At 40.3% G+C, this 20,002-nt stretch overlaps 1 protein-coding gene across 6 annotated transcripts in view; it reads left to right on the top strand.

Moving 5' to 3' along the window:
- OTUD7A (OTU deubiquitinase 7A) overlaps window positions 1–20,002 on the top strand; it is a 106,730-nt gene that overhangs the window by 68,492 nt on the left and 18,236 nt on the right. For 5 of the 6 annotated variants that reach the window (XM_050978622.1, XM_050978621.1, XM_009089857.4 and 2 more), the window contains exons 8-13: window positions 3,952–4,134; window positions 5,994–6,212; window positions 11,289–11,390; window positions 12,763–12,890; window positions 13,622–13,734; window positions 19,129–19,256. In XM_050978622.1, coding sequence (XP_050834579.1) covers window positions 3,952–4,134; window positions 5,994–6,212; window positions 11,289–11,390; window positions 12,763–12,890; window positions 13,622–13,734; window positions 19,129–19,256 — 873 coding nt within the window. The remainder of the gene's footprint in view (window positions 1–3,951; window positions 4,135–5,993; window positions 6,213–11,288; window positions 11,391–12,762; window positions 12,891–13,621; window positions 13,735–19,128; window positions 19,257–20,002) is intronic. The other variant, XM_050978623.1, reaches the window with a different exon arrangement.

Here is a 20,002-nt window from a genome sequence, read left to right as displayed (position 1 = left end):
AATGATTTCACTACCTGTGTTTTCTAACCAACTTTGTGCTCCTCCAGCTGTTTTGCTGACTGATGTTCTCTGGCTGTTTGAAACTGGAAACCTTTCCTGCAAACCTGCTGTGTTGGTGCTGGTTTGGAGCAATCAAATTGTTACTGATCCAGAGCTGCCAGTGGCTTATCTGATGTGATTGTGTGCACTGAAATAATGTTGTTATGCCTCTGAGATGCCTTTTAAAATACAATAATATGTCATAAACAAAGAAGCAGTCAGTGAATGGGGTGCATCAGATAAGTAAGAGTGAAACAAAAACAGGAGACAATCTAAAAAATAGTCTTGTGTTCGTTTTGTCTGCCAAATTGGAACAAAAGCTTTCACTTGACTTAAATTAATTGATGAATGTATGAAAAATAAATTAATTGCCTGTTACTTGTCCTTCAGGCATAACCTCTGTGGGGGTAGGAAAGACTGGCCCTTTGTTTTGGGTGCCTGTGCAGGAGATGGCAAAGAAAAGGAGAGAGGTGACAGAGAAGGGAGTTGTGTGAGAAGCAGGGTCTGGGAGATGTCAGAGAAGAACATGGGGGACACATGCAAACCAAGTTAAGAGAAGGCTTCCTCTTTCCCTTCTCTAGGAACCAGAGGAACTCTGTGCAGTCTGCCCCAAACCAGGGGGCCAATGCCACTTGTTGGACAAGGGGCAAGACTGGAAGGAGGGACCTGCCCTGTAGGCTTTGGGTGGGAGGATGTGTTTGTTTTCCATATTATATGAATTTCTTTCTGTCATTTCCAACCCAGCATAACTCAGGGGGGTTTTGTCTCTCAAAACTTGGTTTGTGATGTAATAAGATACAGTTTTAGAAATTCAAAAGCTTTTAGTATGCAATGTTTAAAGGAGGAGAGCCAGGCAGTGTTAGTTCTGTTGATCTCCACAACCACAAGCCCCACTAATTTCCTCAATACCATGCAGCTGAAACTTTCTCACCCACTTAACACAGATAGAAATCCTTGTTCAGATCATCTACTTTGGGCATTTCTGAATTTAATAATTTTCCTGATTGGTTCCCAGCTTGCCCCTTGTTTCTGCAGTCTATTCCTGTGGTACAAATGGCATCATATTTTTTATTAGATTTGTTAGTTTTTTAACCTTTATTTTGCACTGCATTAAATTTTTGTACCTATTTGTATTTCTTCTTTCAGAGTCTTTCATAAAACCCTTAGTTTTGTTCTTTCTTTTCTCTATTTGTCTTTGCTGCCTTCAGTTTTCTTTACTTTCATTTAGGATTTTTCTTTGCTAATTCTCCCAAACTGATGAATTCTCTTCTTTTTTTATGGGCAGTGGGGAAAACAAGAGATTTGTCATTTGTATTTACTTGTGAAAGTGTAAACCAAATGGAGAGGGGCAAAGGGGAAAACCTTCCATCTTTCCAGGGGAGAGGGTGGCTGGGAACACTTATGCTGGTCAGTGAGGGTGGCTAATTTTCAAAACCACTATTTCATGGAAATGGAAAGGTGCTGAATATGTTCTTTAATTTGGTTGAATGTTTTTCTTGCATTTCAATGCTTGGAAGCTCCAGCAAATTTAGGGAAAGTGAGTCCAATAATAATTTCCTGTGCTGGTTTTCTGAAGTTTAGGGCTTTGGTGCTGAATTGGTGCTTCTGTTTAGGAGATGGGGAGAACTCCAGGGATATGAAGAGATTTAAAAATCAAATATTACTATGTTAGGTATAGAAATTTTAATTTTTGTAAGGTTTCAAGTCTATATTAGATGTCGAGTTGCTACAATGTGCCATGGAACGTAACTCAAGAGCCACAGTGCAATCCAGTTTTAAATGCAGCACGCTGTGAGCCTGCTTTCTGAGGGCTCAATGTAATTTTTATGACAGAGCTTTTATATAAGATGATTGCATTTGGCTTAAAACTGAGGCCAGTGGGATTTCTGTGAGTCTGCTGATTTTCTGCTTTCCTCTTACATACATCAAAGCCCTGTCACACAGCAGCCACTTACAGCACATGCACTGGGATTTTTGTTAGCTTCACAATTTAAACATGAAAAAATCTTGTGCAGGGGAACTGCAGGGAATGCCCTGAGAAATGTTGTTTGTGTTCCACTGCTACAGGTCTGGTGCTCAGGGATCTGTACTCAGTGAATCCAGGATGTTCCTGGGGTCCCTTAGCCCTGGGTTTGTAGCATTGCCAATATTACAATAATAATGTTTTGTTTAAATCTACATTTCCTAGAATTACATTTATTGTCACCTTCACTTTTTTTAAATTTTAAATTTACTTTATTTTTTTTATAGTTGAGAAGAAGAATTTAAAAATGTGTGTCAAGTGCCTCTTAAAACCAGAACCAAAGAAAAGCAGTTCTTACTCCAAACACTGATTGGTTTTGGGAATGCACTCATGGCTCTGTTTGGGTTGTGTAACTTGGTTGGGATGTGTGTAAAGTTAGAGCAGAGCCCTGACTGGATTACAGCCATTCACTCTACGTGGGCTTTTTAGGGAACAAATGCTGGCAATTGCTGAAGTTCTTGTTCCAGTATCTCTGACAATTTTCACTGAATTTACATTTTGTCCTACAGACTTTCTAACAGGCAATTACAGCATTACAGAACAATTCTGTGTGGTTCACATGGTGGTTTATATTATAGTCTGCTCAGGAGCTAGATAACATTTTTGCTCAGTGATACCAATTCTCCTTTCAGAATTTTTTTAGTACTTCAAAACCTGAGGTAGTTTAGCTCAACCCTGTAGGTACCAGCTGTTTGTGCTATTTTTTTTCCTTCTTTGGTTAGGATTTCGTTCTTCACAGATATGACTGTAACAGTAAAAGGCTTTTTTCCTATCTGTTTAAAACTGCTTTGTACTATATTTAGCTTATCTCCTTGATGTAAGCAAGTAAGTTATCTCTAACTGCTACTCAGGTAATGTAGCTTCTCAAAGTACATAAAATGACAACCTTCTATGGTGTAATAAATCATGTATTAGTCAGAGTCAGGTTACTTTTGAATTGCCAGGAAAAGTGCTTGTGGAATACTCTGAAAGTCTCATGTAACTTGTAGGGTCTCTCTTGCTTGTTATTTAATATTTTTAATTTTCCAATTAGAAACATGTACTTGGAGAATGGTAGACATCTCTGTATCTTAATTTAGCAGGATTATTTTGAAAATAGCAGGAAGACATCTCAACGTGTTTTTCATGGTTTTTTTTGAGAATGCCAAGTCCTGTTTCACCACCTGTACTAAACAGACTTGTGCATCTCTGGATGTTGGCTGCATTCTGTGGTTATTGGTCAGAGCAGAGCAATATACTGAAGTGGAAGGTTGAAGCAAATCCTTTAGAGGATTCTGTGCTGACAGGTTCCACGAGCAGCTCCCACAGACATGGAGCCTCACTGGCTGAGTCTGTTGCTGCAGGTTTTGTTGCAGAACTCTGTCCTTTATTACCTGCTTTCTAAAAGGCTTTACAAGTCTCTAAGAGAGCGAGTTCTGTCTCATGTATGAGATAAAGAGTCTGTGTTTGCATTTTAGCTGTTCTGCAAATGAAAGATAAGAAAGTTTCTCACTCTTTTGGGCTATGACACTATCACTCTTGTCTTTCCATCATTGCTCCTAATTATTATTTATTATTAATTCAACCACACAGTTACAAATTATTGCTCCCTCTCAGTGGGATTTAGAGTCCATCCTCAATTGCTAATTTATGGAGCCATTTGATTGGAATCTGAGCAAGGGAAGTCCTGTCCTTGATCACCCCCTGTGATAAATGTCATAGATTTTGGGTTTATGGATGAGAGGAGAGCAGTGGATGGTGCCTTTTAGTCAATGGTAGCTGACTTTGACACTTCTTCCCACAGTGCTGCTGTGCTGGGATGCCACAGGCTGGGGGGGGTCCCAGGAGGATGGTGGGGTAGCTGCTCCCCAGGCAGAGGTGAGCTTGAGGGTTCCTGTGCTGTTTTGCAGGCAAGAACTGGGACCTGACAGCAGCTTTGAATGACTATGAGCAGCTGCGGCAGGTGCACACGGCCAACCTGCCCCAGGTGTTCAATGAGGGCAGGCTTTACAAGCAGCAGGAGCCAGAGCAGCCTCCCCAGGTGACCAAGGCTGAGAGGCCCTGCCTGCAAAGGCAGGATGACATCGCCCAAGGTAAGAGCTCCTCTGTGGGCTGTCAGCGGACACGTGGGTCTCCAACCTGTGTGCTTGGCTGCAGAGAGTGGGAGGCCGTGTGCCAGCAGCGTGTGAGCTCTGTCACTGTCACGGGGCTCAGAGCTGCTGCTAGACCCTATTTTTCATGTTTTGGTGGTTGTGAGCTCTGCCTCAGTTCTGCAAGTTGCTTTTTTTAATGGGTGATTAAAGTAAAATATGTTGTCCCTAAGCAGTCCTGTGGTACTCATGAAAGGAGTTAATTAGAGGGTGTCACAGACCACTCTTGTATATAGTTTTCTATGCTTATTGGAACAAACAAACAAAAAGGTTTAAAAATCTGTATTTCACTCCTTGCATTCTTACTCACAGTGTGTGAATAGGGTGTATGCAGACTATGAATAACTTTCAGCTTTAAAATGTCATTCTTTTATGGTTCCACAGAAACTGCCTCCTATCCCCAGCTGAATAGAAATTGAAACCTTAAGAAAAATTAGTCAGCTATCTCTAACAGTTAATTTCCAGTACAAGATGATAAGCATTAGAATTTGCTTTTTTGTTTGCAGACCTCTTACAGGTTTTATTTCAGATCTCTCCCTCTCTTTGACTGTTGGGTTGCAATTTTTTTCTGTGAATTTCTCAAGAAGCTGTAGTTTGCACCGAAATAAATCTGCAGGGGTCTGACAGCTTGTCATGTAGGCAGGTAATAGCAGTAGCCTGGTGATGGCTTTCTGTGCAGCCATTAAAAGGAATAGAAGGGCTTCCCTTCTCCTGCTGGCTCTTCCCTCCTATTAAACAGGAAATAGCATCAGTTCTTAGGAGTTTCAGTAAAGCTTTTTAAAAATTGCTGACTTCTATCAGAAGAAAAGGAACAGTGGTGCTTCTTAAGTCTCCTTAAAGCACTGAATAAAAATAAAGGGAGGAAGAGCAGCACAGTTGATAAAACCATGTCCCTTTAGCCTCTTTGGGATACAGTTTGCACTGAAATGTCCATCTGATGTTTAGTGGGTGCAGTAGGTAGTGTGAGGTACATCTGGCTTTGACCACATGGACCGACAGGAATTTGGCATCCAACTCAGTGAGGATCTCCCGACCAGAGAGCCACCTCTGACTGACAGGTGAACCTAGGGGTGTTCAGGGAGGAGCAGAGAAGGGAAAGGAGCACCTTGGTTTGCACCAAGGAGTTGGAGAATGCAGCCAGAGGGGAGGGCTGGGCTGTGCTGGCAGGAGTGATGGAGTGGCAGCGAGGGGATGTCACATGGAGGTGCTGCCATGCACTTCAGTGCCTGTTCTCAGGGGGTTTAGCTGAGATGTACAGGGACAAGAAACAAATGTAAAATCAAACCTTCTCCCCTCTCCCTCCTTTTAGGAGAATTTAGGGAGTGCAGTTTAACTCTTAGAATTAGAAAGACTTTGATCCATTAGAGAAATAAAAGTTCACAAACTGCAAGAAAGTTAATTTTAAATAACCATTAGTCAGTTTGTGATGTCTTAAAAACACTGTTATTGATAAGTTATGTTAAAGTAAGTTTTAATTAGGAGTTCAAAACATTAACTGATTATCATCTGTCTGTCAAAAAAATTTTCTTCCAATGAATCCGTGAAAACTTAAGATAGATCACAGAAAAATTTTATAGGAATATTTATCTTTCAGATTTTGTTACTCTTACTGCTGGACTTTTTTGCTAGAAGAAGAGTCAAGTTCCTCTGTCTTGCCAAAGGGCCCTGCAATAGGAACAAGCAATCTTTCACAGTAGGGAAATAACCTGAAAGAGGTGGAACAAATTCCTAGTGAACTGAGAGTGCATTGCTGGCCCTCTAGGCAGTGGTACAGGCTGTAACTGCTCTTTGGTTCTCCACAGAAAAGCGTCTTTCCAGAGGGATTTCCCACGCCAGCTCAGCCATAGTGTCCCTTGCTCGCTCCCATGTAGCCAATGACTGCAGCAATGAGCAGTTCCCTTTGGAGATGCCCATCTACACATTCCAGCTGCCAGACCTGAGCGTGTACAGCGAGGACTTCAGGAGCTTCATCGAGAGGGACTTAATTGAGCAGGCCACCATGGTGGCGTTGGAGCAAGCAGGTGGGTGACACCTCAGGTGTCTGTCAGCAGCTGGGTGACACTGTGGGTGTCAGTAGGTGACCAATCCAGCGCTTGGGTTGGCATTTCTAATTCTGCTTCATGTCCGGAGCTTACACATCCTGCCTGGAAAATAAAAGCCAGAGAGTAAATGCCACTACTGTGTTCTTTGCAAGTGGGTCGTATCCCAATCCTCTGTTTCTTCTAAAATATTATAGAAAAAATGGTCAATTTTTGTTAATAAAACAAAGAAATTGAGAGAGGAAGGAAGGGACTGGTGGGGGCATGAGTCTGGATGGTCAGAGGGAGTTGGTACTTCCAGTTGTCATGAGGAAATTACATTGCAGTGACTGTGAAAGGAAACATCTTCAAGTTCTGTTGCAGCTTGAAAAATAGTTTTTAGATATGTATTTTATGTATTTATTATTTTTTATCATGAGAAACTACATAACTTTAAAGCAATAATTCAGCATTGCCATGGGGGAAAAAAGTGTAGATATTTAAAATTAATGTTAATTCACATCTATTAGTAGTTTTAAGTTTTAAGCCAATTTTGAAGGATTTGGAGAAATCTATTTAAAATTAGTATTGGTGCTTTATGAAACAGCAGGAGTGCTAATGAACCATGAAATGAACACATCTGTATAGTGAAATGCCCAACCCTGATGATATAAAAGAGTTGTAAAATCAGATTTCATGGTTGCTTGTGGAATATGGAACAGGCAGTTGCTTTTTTTGAGTGTGGATTGCTCCACTGGCTTGTATAACACTGGATTGATCTGAGACTCATTCTCCAACCCTGGTGCCCTGTGTGAGCCCAAACTGATCAAGTGCAGCTCTGGTTTAAGGCAGGAGCTCTGCTAATTTGGTGTCCCACTGAGTACTTCAGAGGTGTTGTCATGTGCTCTTTTTTGGCTTTGGTAATTGAAAAGCCAGACATACTTAGATTATAGCCTCAAACAGTACATGCTTAAGGAAATAGAAACAAAACCTATGAACGACCAAAAGAACCCCAAGCAGAGTTCAGAAGGCCTTTAGGCCTCTTTCTGGGAGAAATAGCAGTGTAAAATAAGGTAAGAATGCTACCAGGCAACTCTGAAGCATGAAAACTGCAAGTAACCTATGAAGAAAATATATCCAGTTGCTCTAAGAACTAGCTAACCCAAGGAGGACAGGGAGAAGTGTCCTCCTTGGGTTAGCTAGTTCTTAGAGCAACTGGATATATTTTCCTCTGGCAGCTCTCCAAACTCCTCTGGGATAGCAGAAGATACCTTGGTACTGCACCATTGTTGACCTACCTGCTTCAGTGCAATTACAGCCTTTTGAAGTCTAGTATGAACTAGAGGATCACAGAGGCTTTCTGACCTTAAACTCAGAGAATATGTGAATTTAGAACTGACATTCTCTAATCCATACAGAACTGGCTGGCTTTGAACTTGAAATGGCTGCAGAAACTACCAAATTTGCTGCTAGCATTCCTCTCTCAGACTTCTCTGAAAATTGGAATAAATCATGTATTTTTTTCTTCACATTAATTAGGGCAGTAACTTTGCACACATTGGAAAAGTGCCTTCATCCCCAGAGCCTCTTGCACCCTGCAAAAGAGAGAATTTGACCATTTGAAATACTCAGGGTTTTAATCACTGCTGTCCTTGGGGGCCTTGTGTCCTCCAAACCATTGCCTGCATAGACCTTATTTACTTTGTGAGCATTTCATTCAAATAACCTGGAGCTTCCTGGAAAACACTTCTATACTTCAAGTAAGTTAAACAGATCAAATAGTTTGCTTAAGAAAATCATGTAAGACTTCAAATAAACTAACCTTTTGTCTTTGTTTTAGATGTAAAGATATACAGTTTCCTGCCTATTTTATTTTATTTGTTGTAAAAAATGAAGATAATGAATTAATAGGAAAGCCACATAGTGTTAGACATTTTATTGTCTCCTACTAACAGTTTGATTATGGTTTGGTCAATGATGTAAAAAAACCCTGAAAGATGAGGTGCATTCCCTGCAAAGAGCCTGAAATATATTTCAAACCAACTCATGAAGGACAGTAGCTTTTGTAGCTGAGGCTGGGGATGTTGTTAAAGGAAGAGGGGCGTGTGCTTGGGTATAATACCATGAATTTCAAGAGAAAAGAAATAGAAAAGAAGCTGATTAGGCAAAGGAAGAGGAAATTTGCTAGGAACTAACAGTTTACTACTCCCAAAACCTCGACTGGGAGAGCAGAATTGCCACTAACAGTGTCACATATTGGTTCTGAAGTGGCCATATGAGCTGGGTGTCTGTAAAAGCCTGTAAGGTTTTTATGTTCTTTTTTTATATGCTTAAACTCTTGCTAGCTTGACATCTATATGTGACAGCATGTCCTTGTTGCGTACTCAGAAGAAAATTCCCAATTTACTGCAAAGTGCTGTGTGAGATGATAAAGGAAAGGCCCAGAAAAAGGCAGTGTGATTTACTTAGTCCCCATTGCTGCAGTGTATTGTTTACTCCTTAATATGATTGCTTTCCAAGTATTCCTCTGAAAGGATAGAATGCATCACATTCATAAAAACATTTGAGGTTTTGTCCATCTTGTAAACTCAGCTGTTGATTATTGCCAGAATTGGAGTGAGGTCAGTTCCTGAGTAACAGGCTGATCTCTGGGAGCTCTGGCAGGAATTGCTGTGATTCTTCAACAGAGGATGGCTCGAGGTACTGATAATATTAAATGAAGTCTGGGTAGAAGCAATTTAATAATTCTTAATATTTTGCTGCAGCAAGTTGATTTTCATTATAGACATGCTCTCCTGTGTGTTGTTAATGTGTGGGTTGACACAAAAAGAGATGTTATGAAAACTTCTGCTGTACTGAAGTAGTGTGTTTTAAAAAACAGTGCAGGCAGAGGAGTGGCTGGACTAACACAGTGTTTTTAACTGAAAGAAAAACCAATTCTGTAGCAGCGGTGAAGTATAATTCAATACAGATAGTACAAGTATGAAAGTCCAAGAGCTGTTTCCCTACACTTTTCTTTCTGTGCTCATGTTTGTTTTCTAAGAAACTACAGCCAAAGTAAACAGTAATGTGCTGTTAAGCCTGGGCTTTGTGTCCCCCAGACCAGTCCACCAAAACTGTGGAAATGTTTAATCTCAGTTTTCATCTAAGCTTAATTTTCCTGTTTTTTCCCTAAAGGGACCCACTATAACCACTACATTTGAAAAATGACAATGCACCCCTTGTTTGTTATAATCCAATAATAAACCCATACCTGCTGTTTTTCAGTCAGCCATAAGCTTTGTGACATATTAACCAAGCCCCAAACGCTTTTTGCAGGATGCACTTGACAGAAGATCACTTTTATAGAAACCTCCTGTTACTCAAAAGATTCATAAACACCAGACTTTGGCATTTCTTACCAATAGATGTTAGTTAATCTGCAAAGCAATGCCACTCATTTTTTCCTTGAGTCCTACCTAAGGTCTGTCTGTTTTTAGGTATTCTAACTAGGCTTTACATGGCACATTGGTGTAACTTATTGCTGAATATGATCCCACCAAAACATTCTGCTAAAAGCAGGTGGCAAGTTGTTATTTCACAGATGCAGGAGTTGCTAAAAATTATCTTGTTCTTTCCAAAGGCTGTCTAATAGTGCTTTAAATTAAGCTTCTTTATTGCATATTTATTTAGAACTCAATAAGCCTAGTCTGAGGCGTAGTGCATTTACAAACCCACTGCTAAAATAATTTGAGGATTACCAGATGTGCTTATTGATCTGCCATGCATCTTTACAGTGTGGTACTCTTAACACATTTGGACTAATTGCAATGTAATTTCATTGTTCTAGGTATCCAGAAGAAATAACTGGGATACATACTAAATATTGCTACACTATTTTCCCCCTAACGTATATTACCTGTAGTTACAAATAAACTTCACTATAATTTTGTAGTGAGGACTTATTAATGGAGAGGCATTTATTTGTTGTTTAGACTTCCTCCTGTTTTGGGGTTTAACCTTAAGTGCAAGACTGCCTGTACAAATATATAGATGCTATTTCTTCCTAGCTTCCCAGTCAAGAAGCTGGGGGAGAAGAAGTCTGCCTGTTGCATTATTCATTTAATTATTCACATGTGCATTACCCACAGACCTGCCAAGCCTTGAGAAATGTACCAGCTCTACTCATCCCTGTTAATCATCTGCTCTTCCTCATCCCCAGGGATGCTACACAATTTACCCCCATTTGCTTTCTTTCTATTAGAAGTGCTCCCATGACCTTTTAACCAAGATTTAACACTCCAGTTTGCTACCACATGGCAGCCTGTGTGCCAGGAATTACCCACTTTTAGTGTGGGCTTAGGCAGTGGTAGTCTTCATGACTTATTTCTTACTGAATAGGTGTCCTTTTGCCAGGCTTTTCCAGAATAATCTGTAAAACATGCTTCACACAGCAATGATGGATAAGTGATTCTGTAAGTACTCCCTAAAGAGAGAGGCCACATTCTATACTGCACCTCGGGCTATGCTTTGGTGTCATTTCAATTCTCTGGTAGTGCAGCTGTTGGTTTTAGTAGATCTAATAATGATTTACACTATGGGAAATGAGAGGAGAATCAGCTGTTGAAACAATCCATCTGATGGAAATAATTTACTCAATAAACTTACCTTTATAGTAACATGTCTTGATTACCACATGCATACTGCTTTTGTCAGTAGACAAAAGAAAAATTCCTTCATTACCTTAAGGTAATCTGTCATGTGCATGTGGGAGGCCAGTGTCGATTATGTTTGGGTACTGTCAGCAAGGCTCATAATGGTATTGAGGCAATAAACTCCTTGGAAATCCATCACTGGATGCAGTATATGAGACTGGAAGATGCAAATTAATTAAAGGTTCTCTTTTATTTTCTAGATCCATGTAGAGCATAGTTTATCTGCCTCATTTCTCATCTTCTCAGTTTTGACTTCTAACATTACATTTAAGCTAATTTGGTAAGGAGGGTGTTGATGGTTACCCCTGCTGCTCTGTGTTTACCTGCACAGAGCACTGCTCCTGTTCCAGGTTCCTCTCCCCTGTAACTGCTGTTTCCCTTCCAGGACGCCTCAATTGGTGGTCCACGGTGTGCACCAGCTGCAAGCGCCTGCTGCCCCTGGCCACCACGGGCGATGGAAACTGCCTCCTGCATGCTGCCTCTCTAGGTAAGGGGCAGTCTGGGCAGGAAACCTTCTGCCAGAAATCTTCTCTGCTCTCCTCTAGCCCCAGCAAAGCCCAGAAACACATGAGATGCAAAGGTTTGCATTAAAAGTCTGATTCTGAAGCAATATGTCTTTCCCATTTCACTGTAGTGTTGTTTACCTCAAGCATACCTAAAGCAGGAAAGGAAAAGGTTTCTCAGGATGTAAAAGTATAACTGGAACAGTATCCAAACCCATGTATCACAAACTCCAGTGATCTGTATTTTCCTTATATTTTTTGTGTTCCCAGCCTAACAGGTCTGGAACAGGCAAATTCCAGGAGCTCTTCTGCAGGGTTGTCCTCTTTTTGTGCAAGGAAATTCATTCATTTTCTTGATTTTCTTCCAACAGTTCTCTGCTGTCTCAAGAACTCAGTGTTAATCTCTGTTAGTTCCTTGTAGTGTTTGAGCTTTTGGGGTGAATTGAAATAATTTGCAATTGATAAATTAATTGTTTTTACAAGATTTTTTAAGCCTTTCTGCAAATCAGTAGAAAGCTGTGAAGCTGAATGTTTTTGATGTGCTTTCTACATCCTAACCTGCTAAAATCTTCCACCAAAAGTACTCCAAAGAGCGACTGTTTAAGAACATTGGGAATTTTAGTATTTTGAAGAGACTCCTCTTGTTGAAAGATGCAGTAAGAAAAGAGTTTTTGGTGTTTCCAAGTGTTCTTTTATCTTTATCTCCTTAATTTTGCATGTTAATTACTGCAAATGTTTGGAGTGTTTTGACCTGAACCCAGCAGCCCACAATGTAGTGACTGAAACAATGTAGTGGCTGGGTGTAGGCACAGGACTGGGGACAACTCTTTCTTTTGGTGTAGGTTACTATTCCCAGCCATATAAAGATGTTTCATTATCTTAAAATGAACTTGAAAGCTGTGGCTGGTGGTATTTTTAGACTTTGTATCATCTTGAATGCTTTTCTCTTCATTTTGAAGCCAGAGGAAATTTCCTGCTGTGTAAGAGCCGGAGGCTTTGGGGGCCGGCACCGTCTGTGATTCCGAGGGGTGCCTGCAGTGCTCATTAACATCCTTGTGCCTGCTGGCAACTGCAGCTAAAACCAACCTGAGCACTGACTACTCCATGGCTTGCAGCAAAGCTGGAGTTGCCTGCAAGCAAACACTGAACCAGCTCCTATCCCTGGTTGTTCCTAATCAAAGATTAAAATGTGTTAGAACTCTTGTTGCTCATAACTTATTTGCAATAACTCTTTCTTTTGGAAATCTTAGAAATAGTGGGTGAATTATTTTCTAGGGAGAATCTTCAATTATGTATTAGCTATTTCTATTTCACTGTAGCTTCTTTGAAACTGGATTTCATCTTGTGCTGCCTTAGGGATGTGGGGATTTCACGACCGGGACCTTGTGTTACGCAAAGCTCTCTATACTATGATGAGGAGTGGAGCTGAAAGGGAAGCACTGAAGAGAAGATGGAGATGGCAACAGACTCAGCAGAATAAGGAGGTCTGTATGGCCCAAAGACAGCCTTGTTAATATCATTTAGGGTTACAAGCATTCTTCTGAAGTTTGGTGTGAAAGTTTGAATTGCTATCAAATTCCTTGTACTGCCATTTTGTTAGGGGAAAGAGATACTTGTATTTGAAATTTTCATACCAGAATGCAGATGTGTTTGTAGCTTTGTGGGTATAACTATGCAGAGTTTTGTGCCTAAAAGGTCTAAGGTGCATTTGGAACATGTAGAAAAATGAATGTGTAATTTAGCTATGAAAAGCATTTAAAAATGAGTGGATGAAATCCACAAAAGAGAGAGAACCCCATTTAGGAAAGATTTTCCAGAATCTTGAATTAGGATTTTTGGAGCTGTGGCCAAATATTGAGTGGAAGTGTTCTAACTAAAATAATCATTAAATTTGATTTGATTTTTGATTAAAAGCTGTACCTTCAGCATGTTACTATTTCCTGAAGATGTCTGTGCCTAAGCAGTGGCTAGAAAAGCCTGTTTCAGGAGTAATCCTGAGAGCAAACAAGTGCATGTGCTAACTCTACAGCTGGTATTTTAGATCTTTTGAATAAATTAATATTCTTTCACCTGAGTAGAAATGTTGAACTATTAATGGCCCAAGATACTGAACTGAGTCATGTGTAACACTCAGGTGAGTTGTCAACACTGGTGCAGGGCTCAGCCTGCACTGTGTGTCAGCAGAGTGGTGACAGCATTTCCCTCTGCCCCATAGTCAGGTTTGGTATACACGGAGGAGGAGTGGGAGCGCGAGTGGAACGAGCTGCTCAAGCTGGCGTCGAGCGAGCCGCGCACGCACTTCAGCAAGAACGGGGGCACCGGCGGGGGGTAAGTGCACTCTGTGACACAGCCCAGGCTGCCTCTCAGTGCCTGGGAAAACAGCACAGCACAACTGAGGGAAGGTGTTCATAGCACCACCACACTGCCTTTGCAGCTGTTGTACTGTTTTGGCACGGCAGAATTCTGTAAATATCCCATTATTTGGGATATTTAACTAACCTGAGGTTGCGTTGTATCCAAAAGCCTGCATGTAATAAATCCTAATTGTTTTTCTTGTGGAACAAGCATGTTGGCAGTATTATTTAGCTTTTTTTCAGGAATATATTTCTGAAAAGATCTCGATTGAAACAGTATCTACAACATTTAAATACCCCTGACCCACATATAGAATCTGCTTTAAATAGCCACTGTTATAAACCATCCCTTGCTTTCAGTGCAGTTATCCCCTGAGGAGAGGATTATTGACCAGCCTTCAGAATGCTGAAGCCTTAGTTTTTGTGTTTTCTGTATATCACTAAAAATATTTAGTATTTGCTCAGTGCATAATTTTCTCTACCTACTGTTTCCCCTGGGGAAAATAACGTGTGGTGATAAATAAATTGACAAAATAAGGTATACAGCACAATGAGAACAAAGTTTGTAGAAAATATTCTTTGGATTCTGAAAGAATATTTTCCCTTTAATCTTGTGATGTTAAGGATAGGTAATTCTAGGAATTGAGGAGGACTTTGCTTAGAAAATTGTCAGCCACAGTGTCTCCTTTTCTTCTATTCTTAATTGAAAAAAAAAAGATTTATTATCCTTTTTATCTCTAGTTTGTATCTTATGTTTGTAGATATTTTCCTGTTGATATGTTTCAGTTTTCTAATGCAGTTCAGTTCATATTTCTATTAAATGGGGTCATTCAGCCCCAGTTTTTTGTGACTTGTTCTATTTCATTCTGTATGTTCCATGTACCACATATTTTCAGTACCTTCTAGTCAGAGATGCCCTCGAATGTTATCTTTGCCAGGCAGTCAGCCTTCAGTTCCCAGGTACCTATGGGCAGTATAGGTAGTACATAAATAACCTTCTCATCATGGTTTGCACTTATCTTTTTTTTCAATCAAAATAAAGTAAATACAAATAGCCAACAGTTAATTTTTCCTTTGAAATAGTGAAAGATGAGAAATCCTTATCCTGTTTAAGATTTGAATGTATACTTCTCTTTACATTCATTCCAAAGACAGAATGAATGTGGCAGAATGAAATATCTTTTCAGTTTAATGAGCCCATGTTCAAAGTAGGGCCCCTGACAAGGAAAAGGAATATCAAAATAGTATTTTTGAGATGGGGTATATTATGTCCTCTAGTTAGTTGCTATATTAAGCAAGCTTGCACATCAGTCTTTGAACTCTAGATGAGACGTTTTCCTTTGGTGTCAGAATTAGCTAAAGCATCAGAAGTTGTATTTGCTTCAAAAGACTTCAGTGACAAACCTAAGGCTGGAATTGTGCTGCATTCACCTGCAAATTTCTTTTAGTTGTTTTTCAGAGTGAGCTATGTGCAAAGGAGATCAGCAATTGTTGCTAAATTTTTAAAGATTTCTCCTTTGAGACACTCTCATTCTGAGGCTGGGATTTGGAAGAAGAGAAAAAGGAAACACCAAAAAACCTGGTTCTTAAAAGTTCTTGTTTCCAGCATGTAAAGCAGAACAAACTTATGAAGCAGATTCTTGTTTTGAAACAGATTTGCACATCTTTCTGTAAATGTAAAAAATGAATTCTAGATTAACATAATTGCTTCATTTATCTCCATTTACAAGCAAAAGCAGGGGCACTGAATTGAAGGAACTGCATTGAAAAAGGAAAATGTCTGGTACCCTGCTTTTTGTTAAGAACCTAACTATTGCCATCCTGCTCAAAAGAAAATTCCAACCCCTTCCTTCACTGTGCCATTGTCAGTCAGAGCCTGTTCTCATGTGAGAGTGAATATCACTGTTGTTATTCACTGTTGAAAACCCAGGTGCTGTTGTGGTTTGAGCTCATTCAGACCCTGGAAGTGGATGGGATTTGTACTTATTGTCACCTCCCAGCCGTGTCTGTGCTGTTGGCATTATCTTATTGAGAAGTTCAAGGGACTTAAAATGGGGAAGAAGGGAGGGAATACTGCTGTAGTCTTCCTGTATATCATTGGAATTGAGTTTGAGGCAGAAACCCAGAACATTTAAACAGGAAGTACATCTCAAATGCAAGTGTCCTCTGAGGTTTTGGACTTGGCTTGGTATTCAGAGTGCTTCAACAAACAGCTCTTCATACACAACTCCTGCAGCCATGCAAGACCCTCACCTTGTACAGAATGTAGTTTAGATCATTTAACAAGACATTGCCCTAAAATGATTTTTATTTGATCTGGTGTCTGTTACAGGAGTGCTATTTCTTTTAAACTGTTCAATATATGCAGCAATTGTAGGGTGCAGATAGAAATGGTTCATTATAACATATTTATTGATTATTAGCTGTCGTTTCTGAAGGCTAATACCTCTCTTTATCTGGCCTATTTTCAGCTCACATAAAGTACTGAAGCCAAGCACAGCCAAATTGCCGTGGTGGTTCAAATATGGAACCCAAAGCATTCACATTCTGTGTTTCTTTTCCTTTAGTCAGTTCAATATACCTTTTTTAATTTGAAGAATGAAAGAGAATGTTCCACTACTGTGCAATTTCCTGTGTTTGAATTGAAGCCCGTTGCTGACAAAACTGTAAGGAAATCAAGGGAGAGGTTCCTACACCTACAGCTGCAGCTGTGGTTTGTGCTGGTTTCCATTTGGGGATTGTTAAGCAGGAAAAGAAAGGTGTCAGAAATGAAATGGAGGCAAACTGAGCCCTGAACTCAGGTATCATTCTGATCTCCTGCTTCTGGCAAATCACCAGGCTGAAGAACTTTATCCCTGTCATGTTATTTCAGTGCATCTCGGCTGTCTGAGGCCATTGGTCTCTTGCTCTGTGTGAAACCCAAAATGAGTCCTAAACTCAGAACAGCTGTTAGAGTTTGTTGGACTGAAAATCTGGAGCTGTGTGTGGGGAAGGAAAGCAGTGTTACCATAGGGAGCTATTTGAAGGGAACCCAAGGACATGAGAACAGATCTTGCTCAGAATTTACAGGTGAGAGAGCAGCAGCCAGCCAGCAGAACAGCAGGGTAGGTGACTTTTCCCTTCCAGCTTTTTGAAAGAGGCTTTCTTCCATTCCTGGCTGCAGTACAAATTGGATTTTCCATAAGAGAGGGAATCTCTTTGGGGTGCTGAGACCGTGTCTGATGTGTTTGGACTGGAGGTACCAGTGGTCCTGTAGGTCAGACTGAGATTTTTATTTATCTTTTTATTAGTAATTTGCTCTTAGAATACAGATAATTTATTTAGTCAGAGTGCTATGGTTGAGCAGGATTCTGCAATGCAGATTTGCATACTCTTATATAAGTGCATTTCATTATTTAAAGTTAGCTTTACCTGAACAGAGGAATTAATTTCAGTTTCTTAAATTTTCTTTGGTTCTATGTTTTATTGACAAAATTGTTCTGTCCACAATTTTCATGGTCATGTAGCCAGCGTACATAAAAGATCTCTGAAAAAAAGTGGAATGATCACTGGATCAAAGGATGTGGCAGGTTGCTATGGATACTTGTTAATGATGATCTTTCATTCTCATTAATCTTTAGGAAAATTGATACTGAATCCTCAGCAGGTGGCACTGAAATAATGTAAAACAGGCCACATGAATTACTGGCAGTGATGGTAGAAAATGGAGCATTGAAGAGGTTTCCCAGAGAGGCTGTGAACTCTCTCTCCTTGGAGCTACCCAAGGCTGTCTGGACACAGTCCAGGGCTTTGGGTGGCCCTGATGGAGCAGGGGCTGAATTTGGATTCCCTAGAGCTCCCTTATGACCTCAGCCACTCTGATCCTGTGGCAGTGAGCAGTGGAATGTGTAATAGCAGAGAAGGGTTTGAAATGTGTGACTGTGATCAGAGACAGTGAATCAATCAACAAGGGGATGTGGTACTGAAGAGGAAAAAAGCCCAGTGGAATTTTGGAGTTTGTGCAGTCAGGCATGGCATCAGCTGATCAAAGGGATAGAGATCCCTCTGATAACAGCTGTATCTGGAATATGCCTTTCACTTCTAGAAACCTCATTAACTAGGAGATGAGGAATAATTAGAGGATTTGAGGGAAAAAATTAGGACTGATAGGCTGGAAATACTTATGTGAGAAGATAGCTGAAAATCTTTCTGGAATATTGTCTTGCCAATAGCATGATTCCCCTGAGTTGCTTTTGGCTGACAGATTACTCTGAGGTGACAGAATGGACTGCAAATGCTGAAAAGCTCTTGCAGCCAGCTGTGGAGAAGAGTTCAGTGAGGAACAGGGGAAGAAATTGCAAAATGGGGAATTTGGATTGAACATCAGGAAAAATTTCCTGATGAGTGTGGGTAGCAGGAGGAGGGATCCAGGGAAGGAGGGTGTCTCACTGCTTGACCAGTGAATGTCCTGCACCAGGATCATTTCTACCCTGCCATGCTCCTAGGCTGGGATGAAAGATTTTAAAGTGATGGGAGGGGCTGATGCTGTGAGACCTCTGAGAGGTTGCTGTGTTTGTCCCACTCTGGAGCAGTGTCCAGGCACTTCTGCTGTTCCTGTTCTTCACGTGCAGAGAAAATGAACAGCAGTCAGTTCTGGAGGTTCCCTGCACAGCTGGCAGGAGGAGGACAGGAGCTGCCTCCATTGAAGAGTGTGTCTGTGTCACTTTGCCCTGTCATTTGTCAGGGCTCACAAAAGCCGGGCTCTGGGTGTTTTATATTGTTAAGTTGCACTCAGCAGTGAATTATCATCTTCACTTTTGTCTGCTTCCCACAACCCTCCCATTTTTCAGTCTTCTTCCATCTAATTTGTTTTTGTTTTCCAGGTAGAGGCAAAGCTTTGAAATGTGGTACTGACATTAATGACATTAAACTGGGAAAACAGAAAGGGGATAACTGAAACAAAAAATACATTAAATTGTTTCTGTAGTCATAGAAGGGCTTGGAAATGGTCAGCTAGAGAAGTGGGGACTTCAACAGATTTATTCTTGCAGTCCAAGTAAAAGAATGACCTGTTTGGTAGAAAATTGACTTTCTAGGATGGCTTCTAAAGGAGCTGGGCAGTTCCATCTCCTGGAAGATTGTGGAGCCTGATCTAAAGCATAGTGATACTAGCTGGATTTTTTTTTTTTTAATGCTGCTATTATTTTATTTACAAAAGTGCATTTCCCTTTCCATTTCTTTTTACCTACTTCAATGATTGAAATATGGGTTTTAGAGGAATGGGGATGTAAGGGACAGTGAAAGAAATAGTTGCTGGGGTGTGTTGGTCCAGCAAAGTCCCGTGGTTGGTTCAAGCTGGTTCATAAAGTCTCAATGCTTTGTCTTCCAGGGTGGACAATGCAGAAGATCCAGTGTATGAGAGCTTGGAAGAATTCCATGTTTTTGTCTTAGCCCATATCTTGAGAAGGCCGATTGTTGTAGTAGCAGACACAATGTTACGAGACTCAGGGGGAGAAGGTAAGAGCTTTAATTAGAGATCCATGCACCTCTGTAAACTGAATCAATTGTAAACTGATACCAGCAAAAGACCTAGCTGTAACACACCAGGGTTCATGGCAGAGCTGCTGCCTTTTTCTGAAAGGAAAAAAAAGGAAAACACAGAAGGATACTCAATCTATTTCTATTAGATAAAAATAAAAAAATACAGGCTAATTATACAATCCTTGCTGAAAACCTATTTATCCTAGATATTCCCTATTAACTTTAATAACCACCAAATTACAGAACACAATACATTTCTGACTGGTCTAAGTGAACAAAGCTCTAATTTTGCCATGCTATTTAGGTGCCCCTTAAAACTGCAGAAATCAATCTAATCTGACTTTGAAAAACTGAGTTTTAAATGTGTGTATCTTGGATTTTTGTTTTTAATGACTCCTTTGCAGCTTCTCATTCAAAAGTTTCCAGAATGTTTTATTCAGTTTGCATGTGTGAGCACAGAAATGTTGGCTCCATATGTGGAGCCAGCTCGACCCTGTGAGAGCAGGACTCAGAGCATTAAATTCAGCTCCCTTGCTACCATGAACTAACAGAATTCTAATTCTTGATAGGCTGTTAATTAAAGGGGGATGTTTGGCTGATTAAAAGAGGATGTTAAGCAGGTGATGGAGTTTACAGAAATTTACTTCCACAGGAAAATACTGCATAATTTCAGTTTCCATTGCAAATCATGAACTACAAGTAATGGTTGTAGATTATTCTGT

This window comes from Serinus canaria, chromosome 10, assembly GCF_022539315.1.
Source record: "Serinus canaria isolate serCan28SL12 chromosome 10, serCan2020, whole genome shotgun sequence".
Taxonomy (NCBI): Eukaryota; Metazoa; Chordata; class Aves; order Passeriformes; family Fringillidae; genus Serinus; species Serinus canaria.
Note: the sequence above shows the minus strand (reverse complement) of the source record. Positions and strands in the feature narration are given on the sequence as shown.